Source organism: Desmodus rotundus, chromosome 11 (genome assembly GCF_022682495.2).
Source record: "Desmodus rotundus isolate HL8 chromosome 11, HLdesRot8A.1, whole genome shotgun sequence".
In the NCBI taxonomy this organism is placed as follows: domain Eukaryota; kingdom Metazoa; phylum Chordata; class Mammalia; order Chiroptera; family Phyllostomidae; genus Desmodus; species Desmodus rotundus.
Genome location: NC_071397.1, coordinates 29,615,595 through 29,638,956, shown reverse-complemented (window position 1 = coordinate 29,638,956; position 23,362 = coordinate 29,615,595). Strand labels below are relative to the sequence as shown.

At 36.2% G+C, this 23,362-nt stretch overlaps 1 protein-coding gene across 4 annotated transcripts in view; it reads right to left on the bottom strand.

The window, feature by feature from the left end:
• The window catches only part of FAM135A (family with sequence similarity 135 member A), a 91,626-nt gene extending 72,043 nt beyond the window's left edge, over positions 1-19,583 (bottom strand). For 2 of the 4 annotated variants that reach the window (XM_024576576.3, XM_045184822.3), the window contains exons 1-4: positions 19,285-19,580; positions 12,246-12,335; positions 10,670-10,785; positions 5,921-6,000 (exon numbers count right to left, since the gene is read on the bottom strand). In XM_024576576.3, the coding sequence (XP_024432344.2) occupies positions 5,921-6,000; positions 10,670-10,746 (157 nt within the window). In that variant the 5' untranslated portion in view covers positions 10,747-10,785; positions 12,246-12,335; positions 19,285-19,580. Of the gene's footprint in view, positions 1-5,920; positions 6,001-10,669; positions 10,786-12,245; positions 12,336-19,284 lie in introns of all 4 variants that reach the window. The other 2 variants (XM_045184821.2, XM_024576578.4) reach the window with 2 other exon arrangements.
• Between the last annotated feature and the right edge of the window lie 3,779 nt (positions 19,584-23,362).

Below are 23,362 nucleotides of genomic sequence, written 5' to 3'. Positions count from 1 at the left end.
ATTTGCTTGTATTATATGCATGAAAGTTAGATTTTTCAGAACAAAGGGATATATGGACATTAAAAAGTAAATAAAAGAATATATGTTTCTTTTAAAAAATACTATCACATGGAGATCTGTTATTTGAATTTTGTGTTGAAATTGTACATAGTCTTCTAAAATTTCAAACTGGGACCTAGAATTAGCAATGAAGTCTCTATATGCATTATTATCAATCAATTTTCAACAGCCTTATAAATACTCATTGTCTTTCTTGACTGATGTTATTGCAGACGACAGCTATTTCCTAACCCAAACCGCTCACTGTTAGCATAATTTCATGCTAGAAATAATTTAAATGTGTTGAGATAAGCTGTAATACCATCTAATTCTCACCCCATCTAACCTGCCCTACTGCAACTCATAGGCAAAATCATTATTTTTTTCTCTTTCTAAAAATTTTCCAGGAACATACATAAGGTGTAGGAATTGTGGTAAAATAGTGCTGGAAAGAAAAGGTATTGAAATGAAAGCACAAATCAAAGTTAGAAGAAATATAGGGGATGCTTATATGTGGAATCTAAAACAAAACAAAACAACAAACAAAAGAGAAACAGACTCACAGATACAGAGAACAAACTGATGGCTGCCAGATGGGAGGCTGTTGGGGAAATAGGTAAAAGAAGTATATGGGATTAAGAGGTACAAACTTCCAATTATAAAATAAATAAGTCATGGGGATATAATGTACAGTAGAGGGAATAGAGTCAGTGATAACTCTGTATGGTAATAAAACATAAGTAGACTTATCTTGGTGAACATTTCATAATGTACATGAATATTGAATCAATGTTATATCTGAGAAACATGTCAATTACACTTCAAAAAAGAAAAGAAATTAAGGTATGTAATAAAAAGTATAGAGAAAATCCCAGTTGCTATAATTTAATTAAAAATATGCAAACTCTATAAATTTTTCTGGAATGATGTTATAATATATGTATAAATAATGTTTTCACATATTGGCTAAAATGATATATTATGGAAGTTCATTGTTTTCCAAACCTAGGCTTCTCTCTTAAAGACAGTGTCTGCTATAAGCAACTTATTTTTAAAAGGAACTTCCTTTTTATACACTAGTAAACTATCAGATCATTGACATTTCACAGTCAATAAAACAGTTGATAATATCAGATACTAGAAACTGAACTGGTAACAACAATGACTCCATCTGGACTTATAATTAATAAAAACCCAATCACTGTGCTCACAAAAAGCACTTAAAAAAAGGTACTTTATTTGGATATTTCTGAAATACTCTTTGTTATAGTCAAAATAACATTGCTTTGTAAATGATATTTACACGTAACATTTCTGCCATACAAATCACCTAGAAAGATCTCAAACAACCCAGCCTAACACGTGACTCAATCATGAAGAAACAGAAAATCTAAATAGACCAATGAGTAAGAAGATTAAATCAGTAATCAAAAATCTTCCATCGAATGTAAGTCCAGAAGCAGATGGCTTCACTAGTGAAAGCTACCAAACACTTAAAGAAAAATGAATATCAATTGTTCTCAAACTCTTCCAAAAAAATGATTGGAAAAAAAACAAAACAGTTCTAAACTCATTTTACAGGGCCAGCATTATCTTGCTATGAAAGCCAAAGACACTAAGAAAAGAAAATTACATTCCAATATCCCTGATGAACACAGAAGAAAAAATTCAACAAAATACTACTATCCCAAATGTAAGAACACGTGAAAAGGATCATATATTGTGATGAAGTAGGATTTATCTGTGGGATGCAAGGATGGTTTGCAATATGCAAATCAATAGATATGATGTACCACACAAACAAAATGAAGGATAAAAATCACATAATCATCAATAGATGTAGAAAAAGAATTTGACAAAACTCAATATACTTTGATGTTAAAAACTCAATAAACTAGGTACAGAAGAAATATACTTCAACATAATAAAGGTCATATATGACAGGCTCATAGCTAACATCATGCTCCACAGTGAAAAGTTGAAAGTGTTCCTCTAAAGTCAGGAACAAGAATACTCTCTCTCGCCACTTCTATGCAACATAGTAATAGAAGTCCTAGCCACAGCATATTGGTAATAAAAAAATTAGAATTATGCAATAGGAAAGAAGTAAAACTGTCATTATTTGCAGATGACATGACCTTGTACTGTCATATATAGAAAATCCTAAAGACTCCACCAAAAAACTGTTAGACCAAATTAACAAATTCAATAAAATTGCAGGATATTAAATCAACATATGAAACTCAGCTGTATTTCTATACACTAACAATGTCCTACTCAAGAGAAATCAAGAAAATAATCCCATTCATAACAGATTCAAAAACAGTAAAATATTAGAAATAAATCTAACCAAGGAGATGGAAGACCTATACACTGAAAACTATAAGATACTGATTAAAGAAATTGAATAAGACCAAAGTAAATGGCAAAGTATCCCACATTTTTGGATTGGAAGAATTAATATTGTTAAAATGTCTATACTACTCCAAGTGACCTATGGATTCAATACAATTTCTATCAAAATCTCAATGGCATTTTTCAAGGAAATAGAAAAAAATACCCTAAAATTCATGAGACCAAAAATGATCCTGAATAGCCAGAGTAATCTTAAGAAAAATATGATCAAAGCTGAGGCATTACGCTTTCTTATTTCAAGATTATAGTAATCAAAACAGTATGGTACTGGCATAAAAACAGGCACATAAACCAATACAGCAAAATAAGAGTCCAGAAATACATAGACATAGGGATGACTAATCTTTGACAAAGTGCCAAGAACACATAATGGGTGCTGGGAAAAATGAATATCCTTATGAAAAAGACTAAAATTGGACCCCTATCTTATACCACTCACAAAAATGAACTCAAATGGATTTAGACTCAAACTTAAGACTTGATACCGTAAAACTTAGAAGAAAATGCAGTGTGAAAAGCTCCTTGACCGTGATCTTGGCAATGATCATTTGGATTGGACACCAAAAGCAAAGGCAAAACTAAACAAATAAGGCAACACCAAACAAAAAAAACTTCTACACAGCAAAGGATAATATCAACAAAATTAAAAGGCAACTTGCCTCATGGGAGAAAATATTTGCAAATCATATATCTGATAAGGGATCAACAGCCAAAATATATTTAAAAATTCACAACTCAAAGCCAAAAACAAAAACAAAATGACAAAAACAAATCCCAAACAATCTGATTTAAAAATGGGTAGAGAAAGTGAATAGTCATGTTTGCATAGAAGACAGGCAAATGGCCATCAGATATATCAAAAAAAATTCTCAGCAATACTATTCACTAGGAAATATAAATCAAAACCACAAAGAGGTATCAACTCACACCCGTGAGAATCAAGAAGTCAAGCAATAACAAGTGTTGGTGAAGATTTGGAGAAAGGGAAGCCTTATGCATTATTGGTGGGAATGCAGATTGGTGTAGCCACGATGGAAAGAGCACAGAGATTCTTCAAAAAATTAAAAATATAACTAAGATATGATTCAGCAATCCCACTCCTGGGTATATATTTGAAAAAAACAAAGTCAGTATTCCAATGAGAAGTCTGCACTCCCATGTTCATTGCAGCATTATTCATAATAGCCAAGATATGAAAATAACCTAAGTATCTGTCAGTGGATGAATAAAGAAAATGATGGGGGAACTGAGATTTGGAAATAGTTTTAGGTAATAGTTAATAAGCTTAGTAACGAATACATGTAAAAAGCAATTGTTTCAGGAACTGATGACATGACCCACCCTGACTCCAGGGGACCACTAGCAATTCCACCTCGGTGCCCCATGGGGGACTGCAAGCAATCAAGATGGTGTCTGAGCCATTTGGCTCCAGGGAGAGACATCTGCAGCACAGGACACAAAGAATCACCAAGGACAACAGATGAAAGGATGCTAGGAAAATTTCCTACAGCAGCTTTTATCCGATTAACCTTTTTCCTAAGTTCCAAATCACTTACCTATACTTTTTCTCCTTTAAAAGAGGCTGGCCTAAAATGAAATGTAAGACAGTCTTTTAGGGTACATAACCCTCTGTCTTCTCAGATCGCCAGCCATCTGAATAAAATGCCCATGAAGATTCAATTCCTGTCTCTACTTACTGGTTCTGGTAGTGAAAGGCAGCACAAATGCTGACTTTTCCAGTTTCAAAAATGTGGTGTATATATACATGATGGAACATTATTCAGCCATAAAAAGGATGGAAATCCTGACATTTGTACAGTATGAATGAACCTTGAGAGCATTCTGCTAAGTGAAATAAGTCAGACAGGGAAAGACAAATACTGTATGGTACGACTTACATGTGGAAACAAATCACAACAAAAAAGTTGATTTTATTGAAAGACAGTAGACGGGTGGCTCCCAGGGGCTGGGGACGTGAGGAAAAATGGGGAGATGCAGATCAAAGGGTAGAAACTTTCAGTTATAAGTTTCTGATAATCTCATGTGTACTATGGTGACTATCCTAAATAACAAAGTGTTGTATATTTGAAATTCACTAAAAGTAAATCTTAAGCATTCTCACCACACATGCACAAAAATTTAACTATGCAAGATGATGGATGTGCTAATTATCTTGATTGTGGTAATTATTTTACAATGTATATGTTTATCAAATCACATGGTACACATGAAATATATATAATTTTATTTGTCAATTATTCCTCAATAAAGCTGAAAAAAATAAATATAAAGGACATCCAGAAAAAATAGTCTTTCTAGTTTATTCAACTGGCAACTTTAGGGGATACAACAGAGCAAGATATTTAGTTTACTAAATTAAAGGGGTTCAAAAGGAGAGTATCAGATTTGTCTCGCAATATTAGTTGTTTTAATCTTTGTATTTCCTACAATGTAAACTTAAAAGAGACCTATTGACAATAAATATATTTTAACATGTATGCCAGGCCAAGAAGAAATGTTTTTTGTTTTTTAAAAAAGAATGTTTATTTTTGGTCATGAGCAATAAATAGGCCTCCCTGAGCATTTTGATAGTATTGAGGAATGTAGAGTAAACTCTCCATTTTATACAATAATGCATGAAGTATTTGTAGACTAGTGAAATAACATAGTGAAACAGCAATGATAATAATAATATTTCTACTTCCATTTACTGGTTGCTACAAACTAAAAGCTATGTTCCTTGTGCATAGTAAATGATTTATACTTCATTACATCCCATAAAATCTCTGGGGTTTGTTCTATTTTACATAGGAAATACTGAGCTTGAAGAAGTTAAAAATCTTTTACAATTCCACCAAGGTTTTTAGTGATAGGGCAAAGTTTGTTGTTCAGCCTTATCCAACTATAAAACTTAGGTAGTTTTGGACATAGATGCTGCTTCCAGAATTGAGTAATGATGTAAAAAAAAAAAAATTAACATTAACCAGCATTTTTGTATCCATAGTATGCTAAAAAGATAATGCTAAACACTTCAAATTCCCAGACTATGCCTTCTGGCTCTTTGCTTTCTAATTAGAGTAGTTAACCACACACACACACACATACACACACACACACACACAAATATTCTCAAAATGTGTACTACTAAACTTTATCATAAAATACCTCTGATAATCATGTCAAATTATGCATCCACATTCACTGCATATTTTGAAAATTACATCCCACGTGATAAAATTCATACCACCCCTACTTACGTTTATTTTCCTGGAAATTTCACTTTTTTCCCCCCACGTATTTGCTTATAAGAAGTAAGAGGGAGCCAGGGAAACTATAATAAGCAAGCCTGTTTTTTGAGGCCTTAACTATATTTCTTATAAGAAGTATTACAAAGATGCTCTTTGGTATCTTATATTTGTAATAAAAAAAATTGTGAAAAGTTATTATACAATATTCCCTGGCTTACCTGTTCCATGAAACAAACGAGCTTCTACTCTGTGGGGAACTCTTGGTGGAATTTTCATAGATGCACGAATCTGGTAAAAACTAAAGTAGAAAAGACAAAGAAGCCATTTCAAGAAATATATTCAAAATATACAATGCCCAATTTCATGTACCTATATATATTAAAATAATAAAGTTGGTCTGCTAATATCAGTCTCCCATAATATTTACTACTGGTAGAAAATAATGTATGAGATCTACAGATTAAATATTAGCATGGGATGAAATCCAAAAGGAAACAAGTATGTTTAAAGTGGGAAGAACAGAATGTATATGGTATTTCTTACTTTAAATGAGAGAATGTCACACATAGCAACCAGAGGAATTAATAAGGCATGTAAAAGTTTCTCTGCTTAACTTATTTTTTCTTTTAAGATCAATTGTTCTTAAGCATAATTTTGAAAAACTAATTATAAATGGTTTTTAAAAATTGATTTCATACTATAAAAACCTGCCCACTAAAAAAACAAACCTACTCAGATGTAACATGTTCTCTCTCTTTTCCGTCTGCATGAAGTTTAGGCATTGCTTAATCAGTTCTCTATCATTTAACAACAAGGTGGCAAATTACAATAAAAATATTTACAAGAGCAGAAAAAGAACCATCAGGAAACATGCACAAGGAACATTTCCTCACATGCTGTTTCCATTTAATCCTTATTGGGCTATAATTCCAATGTTACTCAGTAAGATATTTACTGATGTTATTTTTAAAATATCACAGTAAAATACTGTATAGAAATTACTTGGAAGTTTAAGTTTCTCATCTTAGTATCCCAAGCAATCATCTGATATATCTGAAAATAAATTAGTAAAGATATTTTTATTTTCTAATATAAATATAAATTTAAGTAATGTATGAATGACAGTTATTTAATGTAACAGCCAAATACAAGATCTAAGTTAACTGGCTTAAATAGCAGAAGTAGTAGGGAAGTCAGAATAGAAAAAAATAGGAAAGTACATCCCAAACAACGACTCATGGGCACAAACAGTATGGTAATTGCCAGACAGAGGGGGGGTGAGGGGCAGTAAAAAAAGGTAAAAGGGGAATAAATGTGATGGAAGGAGACTTGACTTAAGGTGGTAAACACACAATATAATATACAGATGAGGTAGAATGCTATACCTGAAACTTGTATAATTTTATTAACCAATGTCACCCCTATAAATTCAATTAAAATTTTTTTTTAAAAATTGAAAGAGTAAATTATATCCTTGAAAATATTCTTATAAATAAACAAGTCAAGCCATATAGCTAAAAACAGTAAGCTTCTAATTGTTAGATTTTTTAAAGTTCAGTAATATAATATTCTTCAATCGCCCTCAATGGATAGGGAAACCAAACTGCAGAATAATGACAAATTAATAAAAGCAGGAATTATACATGCTGCATTTATGATGGTTGATAATAAAAGGGAACAATAATTCACTTAGTCCTTACACCTGTTTCAAACCTCCATTTGTAAACTATCTCCACTAGGCTATATTAAAGATAAAAACAGACTGAAAATCAAAGCCATCACAAGGAACCTAGACTTAATACCTCACCTAACCGCAGTTTCAACCTTCTCCAGGAATGTTATCTTAATTGGTCAGTCTGGAATTTTCTGGTCCCTACCAATGAAGTAATCTGTCAAGCAGGCCCTCCACATCCACCAAAAGAAGCTAAGGTAATCTGAGTGATAAGGTCCCTTCTTTACTCTAAGGGAAGGTAACCTTGCTTGAAACAGAACTTTCTTTTCTTTTCTAGTAACTTTCTTGTCCCACCCAGTTTCTGCCTAAAAATGTCTTCCATATTGCACAGCTTCTGGGGCTCCTCTCTATTTGCTAGATGGGATGCTGCCCAATTCATAAATTGCTCAATAAAACCAACTATATCTTTAAATTTACTCAATTATGTTTTTATTCTTTAAAAGATATCTTACTTCAAATTCAAAAACTAAAATGAACTAATCTTGAGTACCACAGCAGTCATCCTCTTCAACTTTATCACTTATTGCAGTATTTTGAATATTGTCCAAGTCAATGTGATTTAAAACTTCAGCATTATCTTTTAAATCTCACATTATTACAAATTCCAAATTTGCAAAAAGTAGAGCAATGAACTGATATGCCCACTACCTATTTTCAACAACTAAAAAGATTTTGCCATATTTGATTCATCAGCACTTTTTTCCTTTGCTGAGCTTTTTCAAACTAATTCTACACATGCAAATCCACACATCTTCATATATATCATTAAATGATTTTTTTCTCTTTCAGCATCATCCTTCACATGGAATCAGTCATTAAATCCTACTATTTATTTCTCAAAATGCCTCACAGAAATTAATTTAACAACAACAAAAAAATTAAAGTGTGTGATAGGTTGACTTTTAAATGTTCCCATTTTTCTTTTCCATCCCTGTATCCACACCTCTTGTAACATGACTCCCATTAGAAAGGGAAGTGTGGTTCCCCACCCCTTTAATCTGAGCTGGCTTTATGACTTATGTGGGGTAATACAATGTGGCAGAGATGACAGTGTGCTAGTTCAAAGCCCAAATCTCTAAAGGTCTTCTTATATATTTTCTTTCTCTTTGGTAACCTGCCTCCTCCATGAGAATAAGCTAGAATATCAGAGGTCATAAAACATAGCTGAGTCCACCAAGGTGAGGCCATTTTGCATCAGCTAGCGCCCAGTAAACCTACCAGCTCACTGTGAATTCATGAGTGAGCCCAGTAAAGATTAGTCAAGCCATCCCGATCAGCAGGAACATTCAGCTGATCTACAGACTTGTGAGCAAAAGTAAATGTTTATTTGATGCCACGGAGATTTTGTGTTTGCTGTTGGCTGCATTATTGTGGCAATAAATAACTAATGCAGAAATTGGTACCTAACGAAAACTTAAAATATGCGGCATTGACTTAAAGACCAAAGAAACAGTTACAGTGGCAAGAAAAATGAGGGAAAAAAATGGTAACCAATGTTATGTAGTGATGAAACTTATGTATAAATGCTGTCAGGAATAACTTAGAAAAATTCAGATGATGCACCTAGGAAACTTATGTACATAACCAAGCTAATTTCCAGGCAGAATGCTAAAAATGTCAACTGGTTGCTCTTTGCTAAGTACAATAAGATTTTGCAAGAAAGAGATAAGCTAAAGAAACAACTGGTCATTTTACAAGCAGAATCTAGAAGGAATACAGAGTCTAGGACTTGCTGGATTGGAATATAAAATTTTTTAAATCTCATTTTCCTAAAGATTTTCAAAATAAAGTGCAGCCATGGACAAAGATCAAATCATAGGTGTGGCTATAATTCCCTTTCTTAAGATCTGTAAAGGAATTAAAGCAGTGTCAAAGTACATATTCTGTTTGACAAAAAAGGTTTTTAGGAACTTTAAGGGCATGATCCCACAGACTCCTGACCCCCAAACAGTAGTGATTACATCCAGAGAGTAGTCATGCCTCAAAAAACAATTGTGGGTATAGATTTCATGGAATGGATTGTATAAAAGTATAAACCCCATAAAGTTTTAAATGTTTTTGGCCAAAGAGACACTAGCCCGGATGCCCTGTCTGGTCTTGTAACTTGTTTCGCCAACAGAATGCAATGGAAGTCACAAGTAGTCCAATTTAAAGGGCCTTGGCATCCTCTGTTCTCTTTCTTGGACTCCTGCCTCTGCCATGAGAACAAGCCTAGGCTGTCCTGATGAGGGATGAGACACTATGTGGAGCAGAGCAGAGTACATTGTTTTTATATTTTCAAGAAGATGGCAAAGCCAAACCAAGCAAAAACAAACAAAAAAATGATGGAAGATTTCTCTTACTCTACTTCTGTTAGTCATAGCTGCACTACTACCATTCTAAGTACAGACCCTTGGGTATATATGCTGAATTACTGCAAGTATCTCTAAACTGTTCCCTATGCTTCTATTTCTTATACACAACTATCAATCTACTATATCACAATCTTCATCAAGTTAGTAAATGCTTATTATAATAATAGTGCTAATTTCATCCTTACTTGGAAACCATGAATGGCTACCCTAATTTGTAGGGTCAGCTCTTTTCCAGACATTAAAAACCTTTCACAAACATAAACTCTCTCTTCTTTACTATTTTTTCTTCTGCGATTCTAGAGAATATCCAATCTCCTAAATATTCTTTAAAATAACAAGTTTGTTCCTAATTCCAAGACTTGATTCATACTGCTCTCTCCAGTTTTAAAAGGGTCTTTCACTTTATCCTTTGCGTATCCAAGTATTATCCATACTTTGATCCTATGCTTTGAAACGCCTTCCCTAACATAACCAAGAAAGGCATTTTTCTGTTCTGATTCCTAGAGCATTTCCTATATACACTTACTGAATATTCATCATTTTGTGTTTCTTCTTAGGTGTTCTGTATATATATTTTATTTTCCCCAGACACTAAATTTTTACAAAGGAGAAACAAGATCTTATACATTTTCATTAAAGTTCTCTCAATGATCAGTATAAATTTAGAAACACATGTTAAATATATCCACCATTATCATTATATCCATGTACATAATTCTCAAACACATATTTAAAAACAAATTCATCTGAGAAAATTACTTGAATATACCTCATTGTTTTCCTTATACATGCTAGAACAAAAATATGTTAATTAAATATAAATGAAAACTGTGCACATTATCGTATGTAAAAATATATAGTTTTCACATTAAAATACACACCCTCTCTGAAATAAATCCACATTGTAGAACTTGTTTAGCTCCACGGAGAATTCTACCATTGCTTGAACTTCAGTCATTTTTAATTTATACTCAGAAGACAAATCTAGTAACAGCACCTTGGTTAAAGAAGGGGGAAAAATTATGAGAACTTCAACAACAAAAATTCCAACTACAAAAACCCTAATATTTAAACATATTTGAGTATTATATACAGGCAGAAAAAAATGAGGCAAATTAGGTCAGTGTACCTAACTTAGACTAACCCAATAAAATAGCACCAGAATCTACATTTACTAAACATACTTACTAAGAATATATTCACTAAATAGGAAAACTCTATAATTTAAGATATTTCCTGTTAGAATACTTTTTCTAAGATTTGTTTCCCTTCATGACATGTGATAAATAATATACCAAATTGCTAAAAGAAACTGTTGACTTTATCACAGGTAAAATAGTAACTTAAGAACAAATTAAGCTACCTAATTATTCTCTTTTAGTTCTACATTGCACATAAAACCAATTCCAGAGTCAAAAAATGAAGTAACGTTCTTTAGTCCCCATTTGTATTCATGAATGCTCTTCTCCATTATGTAAAGTTCTAAAATGGTGATTCATCTTCTAAATTTCAAAAAAAAAGAAATCCCCCTCATTATAAAACCCTAAAGTATTCATCTTCAAAAGGGTTAAAATAATACAGGCAAGCAAAAAAGAAAACATTCACAATTCTATCCACAGAAATATATACTTTGGTATATATTCTTCATATGTTGTGCATCCATACAAATTCTATAAAATGAGATCAAACCACATGTACATTTTATAACCCATTTATTTCAATTAATTTTTTTAATGAACACCTATGTCAATAAATGTAGTTTTATAACATTTTTAATAGTTAACTATTACACTGTGAATGTTATAATTTAAACAATCTCATATTACTGGGTATTTCAGTGGTTTCCATCTTTTCATTTCAAAAAAAGCACTGTAACATCATCTTTATCAAAAATACATGCTTTAAAAAACAATTCAGAGTAGAAGTATTGAAAGACAATTCTCCAGATTCTTGTGTTTCTCTACATCTTGCAAGCAGAGATAATGACTGCCCTTGTCCAGACTATTTTTCAAGGATGTGTTTAGCAAAGTCTTAGGAAACTGGAGATAGTATCTCTCATACTGAAACAAAGGGCTGATATGCTTACTATCCCAAGTAATCGAGATAATGTCTCCCACTGAGGCATAAATCAGGCAGGCTTATTGTCCAATATAAAAGATTCAGGTACAGTTAGCTCAGGGTTCCTCTCTTAAAACACAATCTACTCATACGCAAGTGTAGCCTGTTACTCGAGCTACTGCTATAGCTGTGAGTATAAACTCCTTGATCCTTCTCCTTGATCCAGGAGTCTCATATCTTCTGACCATATCCATGGCATGTGTGGCAGGCTAACTTGTTAGCTTGCAAGTGGGATAAAATCTTAGACCCTTTACAATTCTTGAAATAGTTCTTCATAGAAATTTAACAAATAATCTAATCTATTATGAATTAAATGTAAAAGAAATGTCATATTCTTACCTCTGCTGATCAAAACTTCCTCTTAACATTATTAAATAACAAATATTGGAATTCCAGTTACTGATTCTTGTTAAAAATATACTGTTCCTCCTAGGAGAAAAAAAAAAATAACACCTCAAATGAAATAGTAAACATTAAAAGGTGCACTTTAAGGAAACCTATACTAAGTTACTTAATATTCTCAATATATCTAATATCTAAAATATCTATATCTTCTGTAAGGCTTAGGAATAAGTTTTAGGGATTTTGTTTTCATTCAGTTTCACTGACATCAATATTAACTATTATATCTTCATTAAGGATCCACTTTAAAGCATAATAATAAACAGAAGACTACTTTCTTAGTTCTGTGGTTCAGAAAAAATCTTCATGAATACCCAAAATATCATAAACCTAGTAAGTTTTAAAATACAGAACTCATGATTTTTAAATAACTCTCTGGATAGAGTAAATGATTTCTGAATGAAATGTATCTGTGTGTAAACATATGTTATGAGCTACTTAAAAAGATTTTGACAAAAAGGTCAACTGGATATGCTATAATTTTTCCCATACTCCAGATATTTATTGCTTAAATAAAAAAAAAACTCGTTGCCCTTGGTATAATTATTTTAGGTACTAAAAATGTTAAAGACCACATTCACTTTTTCACAGATTAACTGTTCTTTTGAACCTTAATAATCACGTCAAAAAGATTAAGTTACAAACAGCTACAAACTGAGAACAATCAGCCACTGACATGTGGATTAGTCTTGCACCTCTAACCCTGCTATCTAGTGTAATTCTGGCCACCTAAATTGGTTAAATCTTCATTGGTTGGTTCAGTCTAAATACCTGAGCTATAGTTGTATTTCTTGGTTCAGTTTCCTTTTTCATTGACGGAGGCCCTGACACTCTGCCTAGTTTTGTAAACTCCCTCTTCCAGAGGTTAAACATGCTAAGTCACTGGATTACAGCCTGCTCTAAAATGGCCAAGCCACCTGTTACTTGTCTGACTCTGAAGATCACGACCACTCACATGGCTTTAACCTTCTTTTTGCCTTCACAATTACTCACGTGCACAGCACACTTTCATAAGTGACATTTCATCTTTAAAAGTGATTCACAGTGAAGATGAGTTTATCAGAATCATTACAGTACAAAGAACATGTAAAGAAAATCACTGGTCTAGAAACTTTTGTTCTTACTCTTTAGTCATCCAAATGAACTCCTGAGGACCAGTCATATGCTATACCACAGAAATTACAGAAATACTTAAGAAGAGAAGAATGCTACATTCTTCTCTTCGGGGAGAGGGAAAGGGGGAGATCTTCAAAAGAAAAGACGATGAGAATAGCTTGACAGATGATCTTTAAAAAGTTATGTTTTCGCTCTTGATATCAAATATAGATCAAATAGAAACCAAGCATAGACACTCATAACTTTTTGGAGCACCTACTCTTACACCAGTAACTTAAACTATTTTATTTTATTCTCATAAAAATCTGACAGAGCTATTATTACTCCATTTTACAGGTGAGCAAACTAAGGATACCAAGATGTTTACATAATTTATCCAAGGTCACAGTTCAGAAATAATGATAAAGGACAAAACCCTCGAATATATAAAACTCCACAATTTATATTTAAATTTGCTTATGTCTAAAGCCAATAACTAAACTGTTATAGGAAATAGATTTAATGATCATCAAGCCATAAGATAAATATACCCATAATTAAACAAAAACTGAAATCAGAATGCAACAATTTTTAAAAAATTGTATTTGATAAATTACTATAGTCTATTTTCCATTTAATTAACATTATTCCCTAATTATGAAATCTTCAAATCCCTCACATCCCCCCCACACAAACACCATATCTGAAGTTTTAATGCATTGTTCTCTTCTAATTTCTTTAAAATTTGGGTTTTAACAGTTGTTGTCTTATAAAAGAAAAACATGTCATTACTAATCTCAAAACTGACACTTAAGAGTAAGAAGTAAGCACTCTCAAAACAGAACACTTAATTTTGGATAACTGTGTTTATCCAATATATAAAAATATTTTTTACATATAATGTAGGGAAAAAAGTTAGAAATTTCTAAGAGCATTTCCATAGTTGACTTAGTACATGAGAATGAAGTAAAGAAACAAAAAGAACTGTTATTGCTCATTACGGGGCACTTAATGAAAGCTACTTCTGACATTATATGGAAAACAGGATTTAATTTTAATTTATCATAAGCAGTTGATATAAATTTTTCAAGGACACATCTATGCCATAAATCAAACCTGCCAGGAACATAATACAGAATACCTTTGAATATATCATGTGACTATTACACTCGTGTACCTTAAAAAACCCAGGATAGCCCCAAGCACCGAAAACTAAAAATTCCCTTTTTTAAAAGATTTTATTTATTTATTTTTTAGAGAGGGGGAAGGAAGGGAGAAAAAGAGCAAGAGAAACACGAATGTGTGAGAGAAACATCAAGCTGTTGCCTCTCATATGTGCCATAACCCAGGATAAACCTGCTATCCAGGCATGTGCCTTGACCAGGAGTCCAACCAGCGATCTTTCGCTTTGCAGGATGATGCCCAACTGAGCCACACCGGTCCAAGCTAATAATTTCTTTTAACATCAAAAGAAGTTTAACATCAGAAAGAACCACAGTCATCATTTACTACCTAGTTCAGGAATCTGCCTAGCATTCTTTAAAATATTTCACCTTATTAGTTATCTCAACAAAGAAAAAGGCTCAGAATGAGAACAAAAAGAATCATAATCCTGTCTCTGGAAAATATTCTAGGAAACAATGTCTTCTTAACTGCCTATGCTTTCTTTAGCCTACAATTAACTTTGGTATCAGACAGACCTAGATTCTAATTCAGATTCTCTAAGCCTAAATTTTATCAAAAAGAAATAATATTTATAATGCTAGGTTAAAGGTAAGGCTTAAAAAGATTATGTATATATATACATATATTTATATACACACAAAATTATACAAAGCACTAAGCATGGTGCTTGGTGCTTAATAAACTGCTGACATGTTCTATTTTATCTCAATTTTTAAATATGATTCCATTCAAGGAAATGTCTATTCAAAATAATGCAACTCAACTAAACACACTATTATAGGTTTCAATTGTATGGCTTGAAAATATTTTCATTTATAGGCCATAGGACTTTAAAGAGAAAGAGTTGGCTTCCAATTAAGATCTTGGGGAAAACCAAACAACAACAACAACAAAAAAACACACACACAAACAATCCTCCCACCCCCAAACAAGTGGTGAATATTTCAACTCTCTAATTCAAACAATTTTTCTGATTTCATTTCTTAGTGACATTTCTCTAGCTCCCCCTGCCTGAGGGACTATTTCAGAATTCCTTTACCAAACTGGGGCCCTTGGCAAGCCTTATATTATATAATTATCATACTTTAACATAAAATAGTTATTAATGTACAGAACAGGACTGGTGACAGCCTACAGTCTAATCTTATCTGCCTAAGTAACTAATTTTCAGTCTTAAAGTAGATCTGAGTAAGAATGAGGTTGGTTTTAAAATACAGGTTTTTCAACTCCAAAAAGACGAAAGTAACGGCAAAGGATTCCAAGGTCTTAAATTTGATTGCCAATAAGCCCTCACTTTGCTGTTTAGATATTTACAATTAGCAGTATGTATTTCCAGTTGAAGCCAGTAAGTTACTTGCAACTTGGAGACATCAAAGAGCAGGTGTCAGAGATACTTCTGCTCCAAAAACAATCATGAATGAAGCAGCTGCATCCTACAAAGCAACTTCAAGGGAATTTCAGTAAAGGAATTCTTCTAGTTTAGAGTATATTAAGAACTCTAAAAGGACATTTCATAAAACTTAACAGAACATAACACTTTCAGTAACACATATCTATGTAATAACATAATTTAGAAATACTTTCTATGTTATAGATAGTTGAAGAAAGCTAATCCCACATAAGGAAATATGCAATAATTTTCTCAGAATGCTCCCTTGGTTGATAGTTTGCAAAAAAATTTCATCAAAACAAGAACACCTAAGGGATTATTTAAGCAGGAGACATCTCTTAATGGAATATGCCTGATACCTTTATATTTCCATTAAGAAAAAAGAGACCAATTTGTATTACATTTAGTAGATCACTGGTAACCAATGTACCTGTTAAAAAATAGAAATCTTTAAGAATAAAATGGTAAAACCCACTGTGGAGTTGTTTCACTCTATTCCTCCTGAAAAATCTAGACCTTACAACTGTGCTTCATAACTTTTCTGAAAAACCACTGGGCCCATTAAGAAGTCTTTCCTTTTGTCACCACTTGGCTCCTCCATCTCCACCCATTTCTTTAAATACACAGGTGCATATCACAAAAGTCACTTTTAAGTTTTTCCTCAATATCTAAAGTCAAAGCAAAAGAAATCCTTGTCTTTTCTATCTACTACAAAGTCCCCATTCTCAAGGGTCTATATCTATAGTAAACAAAGCTAAAATATAAGACATGAGAAACTTTGTAGTTAACCAGATGCATGTATAACTCTTACATTTTCAGTGTCAAATACTGGCAAACAAAGGGCATAGTTGTATATACTGAATGCTGTAGCATCTGCTCACTGGATATGAACATTAACCTAAGATAGTCCAAAATTCACAGCATTCTACTAGGCTTTTCACAGAAATCTGAAATTTAAAAATACAAATCCCAGTGATTTGAGATTTAAGCATTCAATTACACTCATTATATAGTATAAAAGAGATAAAAGCTAAGTGCTACATAGCAATTTTCGTCTGTGGTGGCCCTAAGCATTTTTAAATGATTACAGCTTACACTGCTACTCTAAGGTTACTGGGTAGCCATTATTTTTACCCACATATTACAGGTAGAAACACCAAACCATAGAGGTTAAGTGGCTTCTCAAACTAATGTCATGAGTCTTAATCATAAGAGTTTAGATCTTCTAACTTCCAGTCCTGTACCTGCTATCAACTATGAGTCCTTATTTTAATTTCTAAGAGCACAGAATCAACTCACTAAAAAATGCCAACAAGGATTTGTAAGCATTTACTTTTCTAATGAATAGCTACCTAAAAATAAAAACACTTGCCTTTGAAAGGCAGGAAAGCTTCCTTCAGAAATAGCAGTTATCTCTATTTGCATTGGAAAAATCATTTTTAAAAAGCCTTAAAAGCTGAGGAGTTCATTACCTTGTACCACACACAATAACTGCTGGTTCTTTCAAAAGAGGGTGGTTTAATGACATCAGATTCTAAACTCTATCTCCTCCTACCTTTACCTCTACTGTCAGCTGGAATAAGAAACCACATTTTTTTTTTGCCTTGGTGTTTTCCTTTGAACAACAGAAATTGAAAAATTTAATTCCTACCTGACATAGGCAACATAAGGAAGAATTTACTGTTTGTGGACTGCTTGGAGATTCCAGAAAGAAATACATAATTTAGTTGATCTTCAACTCCAGAATAAAGGCAAACTTACCTGAAAGTAACTGCTTTGGCAGATGCCTTCAAAATAAGATACTATTTCATGATTTACATAGAGACAAGTTTTATGTATGCCAAATCTTGATCACAAGGAGATGGGGGAAAAAATTTCCAAAGGTGTTTAGAAGTTATTTTGCCCAATTAAAAATTTTAATACGTGTTCTCACATATTTCTCCTTCAGCAAGCTCACTAATTCTATCCTTAACTTAGTAGAAATTGTACCCACTTACTAAAGGGAACAGAGACCATTAGGAAAATGATGTAATCAACTGCAATAGCAAAAGTATAAAAACGAATACCTAATTGTATAAATTACTTGTTAAATTTTATTTAAGATTGGTTCTTGGACAACTATATTTCCTGGAGGACAATAAAATTTTCAAATTTTAACCTTATGTTTGTAGGTCAGCTTTTAACAAATCTTAACCCTTTATACTTTCATCAAGTCTGCACTCATTTCTCTTTGCATGCCAGGCAAACATAATTCGTAAAAATTAAAGCTTTAATCAGTAAGTGTAACAATTTATTGCTACTGTCACTCTTTTGGTGATATTTCCAATCAGTGAAGAAAGAAGTTGAGATTTTATTACACTAGAAGAGGAACTAAAAATATTGCGTGGTTATCTAGCTTTAGGTAGAAAGCAGAAGAGACCAGAACTGTTCAGAGATTTAATAAAAAGTTAAACGGATTGAAGTTAAGAGGCTTGCCCTATTCAAACAGAAAAAAACCCAAAAAGCGACAACAAAACCCCCAGTTTAGGGACTAGAAATGGGATTAGGATGGAAAAAGACGGAAGAACAGGGGCCATTAGACGGAAAGGGATGAAGCTGGGTACCAAAGGAGCGCGAAGGATTTAGGGACGGAGGGCCTCCGAAGCTGTCCAGCAGGCGCAGAGTCAACTCGAGCGATGCTCACGCAAAAAGCACCAGCAGAAACGAACAAAAGATAACGAAGATGCAGGACTGAAAGGAGGTCTGTGAGAATAAAAGCCAGCCAAGGGGGAAATTACGGAGGCAGCAGAGTGGAGAACCTGGCTGGTGAGGGTCCCGAACGTCGAGTACGAAGAGCCAGACGACGGAGGCACGGCGACAGAGAACGCATCGAGGGGAGGGCAGCAGGACACACTGCCTCCCTCAAACCGAGGGACCGACCACCCCGGCGAAACAGCACGTGGGAGGCGGGGTGAAAGGGCAGAACCAAGAAAGAAGGGTCGAGAAGGACGAGGAGCGAGGACGGAGCAGGGGGCGAAGGGCTGGCGGAGACTAGGAAACGGCCGGAGCGAGGTTCCCGCAAAGCCGGCCAAGGGACGCGGCAGGCGACGCCGGGCGAGCGGCGCTCCCTGCACCGCCGTCCCCACCGACCTTCAGCGGGCCCGGCACCGGGTTCCCACCAGAAGCAGCCGGGTGACGCGCGGGAGCAGCCGAGGAGGACGACGATAAGGAGGCCGCTTCCTGCCCGGCCCGTGGGAAAGAGGAACAGAGGGAGGGGTCGTGGGTGTCGGGAGCCAGGGGAGAAGGAGAATTCAGTGAGGGGCTCACCTCTCGCCCGGCTCGGCCTCCTCCACCGCCTGTCGGACTGAGGAGCTCCTGGTCCTACTGCAAGAAGACGGCCCTACCCGGGTAAGCACCATCCCGCCTCGGGCCCCCTCACATCGCCATCGCAGCAACCGCAACCACCGCAGCACAGGAGCCAGTTCGTCACCGCCGCTCGGCTACTGGCCCTGCGAGGCCGGCGAGCATGCGCAGTCGCCCGAGTCCGGAGGGAGTCCGGGCCGGTCGGCGCTACCTGCGATCAACAGGTCGCGGCCCCGCGGCCCCGCCCCCTGCCTTATCTCACCACCCACTCCTGCCTGTTCCCTCCCCTCTTAAAGTCTAGGCCCCGCCCCTCACAAGCCTGGAGCCCCTCCCTCCCCCTTCTTTTAAAGCCCCTCTGCCGCTGCCCTAGCTCCAGAGCCAATAGAGATTTTCAAGAAATTTGTCCGCCCTATGCGGCTCCTGCTCCCGAGTTCCCGCGAGAATGGAGGTTTGCGTCAATAAAAAGCGCGAGCCCCATACACAGGCAAGGCAGCGGATTTAAGGGAAGATGTGTGAGGGTTTTAATCTGTAAAATAGGGAACCAAAGGAGGGCAAGAAGGAGTAGTCGCACTTCAGCTGTATTTCTCACATTGTTCATTATTCTTCCCGCTTCTTCACTTACTTCTGTAATCCAGGGTAAAGAGCCCGGTGCCTGCGCTACTCGGTGCAGTTGAAAAGAAAGTTGCCGGGAATCCAAGCTGGCTCTAGACAGTTGTCTTTGGGGGCTATTTTGTTGCATTTTTTTGGAGAGACGTGGGTGCTGCTATAGTCACAGACGTTCAAGAGGGCGGGAACGGGACGATGAAGTGAATCATTGCCTCTTAAATTCTATGAGCAGAAGCATATGATGTGGATAGCCCGTGAAGGATAATTCTTCAGTGACTGACTTCCCAGTTTCTGAATGAAATACACCATAACGTTTTGAAGTACATAAAGCTCCTTCTGTTACTAAAATAAAATTAATGAAAAGAAGGAAATTGCGACTGCAGCATCTGTGTTAAAAGTGAATTGGGTTGGATAGTGGTGATGGTTGTCCAACAATATGACTGTACTTAATGGCATCAAGAATCAAATACTTCAATAAGAATCCCCACAAACATGGGAGCAAAGAGCGGGGAAGGGGAGAAGATCCCCAGGAAAAACAGTCCAGTCTCTGAAGTTTTCGAGTAGGGTCTGAGGGATAGACACACAGCAAGGGCGGCCTCTTCCTGACCCCAGGGGGCTCCCAGCAGTCCTCCAAGCACACCTCCAGGCTTGGCTTAGATATTTTGGGGTAAGATGCTTTTGAAGGCGGTGGAGCTGCCAGATACCCTCTTCAACTGAATCTTGTATAGAGAACTCTGGCAGTTTGCACACTTCCTTTGCCCACTGAACCTGCATGCACAACATGTATTTCTGGCACTGCTCTCACCCGCAGCTGTTTAGGTTTTGCCTCTGGCTCATCTCCTGCACCACATAGCTCAGCCCTTTCAAGTGCTGCATTTAAAATTCAGGGAGTGCGCCCTGACTGGAGTGGCTTCGTTGGTTGGATGCCGTCCCCCAAAGTGAAAGGTCGCCAGTTTGATTGCTAGTAAGGGCACAGGCCTGGGTTGTGGTTTCAGTGCGTACAAGCAGCAACCAGTCCACGTTTCTCACCCTCTCTTCTCCTTTAAAAATAAATTTTAAAAATTTTCAAAAAAGAATAATAAAGATTTAGGGAGGGCAACTTAATCTTTCCAGCATTTTTCACTGGAGGGCTGGGCTAAGGGTGGCAGTCCTATATTCTGAGCCTGGTAGGGGAGTGGTGGTCCTTGACTTCAGGCTGGATTGGGGACCGATCATCCTTACTTCCACACTGGCTGGGGGAATGGCAGACTTACCAGTTTTCTGCCCTGATGCATGAACCTCTTGGTTTGTGGAAAGACTGCTCTTGGGGTCAGCAGAGGGGCAGGGCCTTATTTCTGATGGTGCAGCCTTTCATCTTATTTTTTGTTGTATGCAGGATCAGATATGTGCCCATATATTGTTATATTTTCTTCCTGTTCCTAACTCCTTTATCTCGTGCTGCTTAAATCCAAGATTCTTCATTATTTCTATTACTGGGAGTGGGGAGGGGGGGGCAATGTCACCCCAGGGCGGCTTGCTGTACAGCTTCAGTTCGTCCTCCTGGCAAATTTTGACCATGGATCTTTCATTATATCTTCCAGAGTTGTTCTTTGGCTGGGGTGAATGGTCATTAATTTTTGTAACAATTTTTGACATTCCAGAGACATAAAGTATATATAGTACATGGACCTGCTCATTCAACATATACTGCTGCAGTTCCCCAAGTTCTGCCCCACAAATAGAAGTTTCCCTGTCACCATTCTGTAGAGAATTATCCCAAGGCTCCGAACATCAACTGTGGGCCCTCATAGGGCTGGATCTGCAAGATCTCCAGGGCCATGTAGGAGACAGTGCCACAGAAGGTGCTGAGTTTATGGTCCGAAAACTCTGCACTGAAGCCAAAGTCTGTTAGTTTGATATTTAGCTCACCTTCTAGAAGGATGTTCTCTGGCTTCTGGTCACAGTTGGCGATTTCCCTCTGGTAGCAGTGCTGTACCACATTATCAGTTGCCAAAACATGGGCCGGGTCTCCTCCTTGGTCCTTCGGCCATACTTCTTTAGATAATCACATAAGTGACCTCCACTTGTGTGCTTCATGAAGAGAAAATATTGGTCCTGGGTGGCAATGACCTCAAATAATTGAGTGATGGAGTGATTTAAACCCTTCAGACAATGAACTTCTTGAAAAACTTTAGAGGAGTCTCACCTATTCATGATTTTCACAGCCACCTCTTTGCTAATGAAAATGTGTCAGGCCAGCATCACCTTGGCAAAGGATCCCTTGCTAATGCTGTTCAGCAGCGCTTAATCACCAATATGGCACTCCTCATTGGCAGAGATGGCTGCAAAGTCATTAGACATGGTGACTTCAAAATAAAAACAAAAACAAAACAAAATAAAAATACAAAAAAGAAACATTTTTTAAAGAAACAAACGGGAAACCAAAAGAAAAAAAAAGAGAGAAAACACACAAACTTGTCCAAATCCAACAAGTCACTGATACAGAGAGATCTGATCAAATCACAGGGGAGGAGGAGGAAGGGGCCTGAGGAGGACGTTGCACAAGGCAATGGTAAACAGTCTAGGATGGGATGGCTGAGAAGCTGAATGCCTCCAGAGCACAGATGCGTGAGAAGATTTGAGATAAAAGAAGGGCTCTCAGGCCTTCTTCCTCGAGTGTGCCGGGATGATCCTGCTGCAGCTGCCTGCCTTTCCCAAAGGATGGTATTTTGGATGGGAAGGAACTCCAGGTGCACCATAGGATCTGGCTGGCCTGGCAGAGGGTGGAAGGGTTATTCTTCTCTGGGTGTTCTAGAGCGGATGAGTTATGAGGCAGAAGACTGCCATTCTTCCAAAATTGTGTATATTTTGTATCTCTTGTTGTTTTAGTTTGTAAACTAACCCTGTAGAAATAAGATAATTAAAAACTAACATGGGGAATAATAGGAGATCTCAGGTGTTAAAGAGTTTAGCCTTAATTGATAGGCTTAAGTGACTAAGGCATGCGGAAAGCTGTTATCCCCAAATTGTAAAGCTTATAAATAAAGACTCCTTTCCTTTATCACCAAACCTTTGCCTCTGGAATTTTGCCTAGAGCACAAGTGGCAAACACAAGGCCCACAGGTCAAATCTGGTTCCGCACCTAGTTTCTGCCCGGAGGCAGCTCTCGATTAACTGTTAAGGAGTAGTTACGTTTATACAGTCCTAAAATTATATTCAGCCCTTTGAAGGCAACCACGAGGCTGATGTGGCCCCTGGTGAAAATGAGTTTGACACCCCTGATAGAGGATGGTGGTGGGTAGCCGGACTTCACTTGCTGTTCAGTAACAGTCACCATAAATCATTTTCCTGGGTTAGACAAAGACTTCAGCCTAGCCAGGAACTTATATAGGAGTGGTTTGTAATTCCATCACAATGGTCCCTTATGAGGTCAGAGCAAGAAATGGACCAATCATGG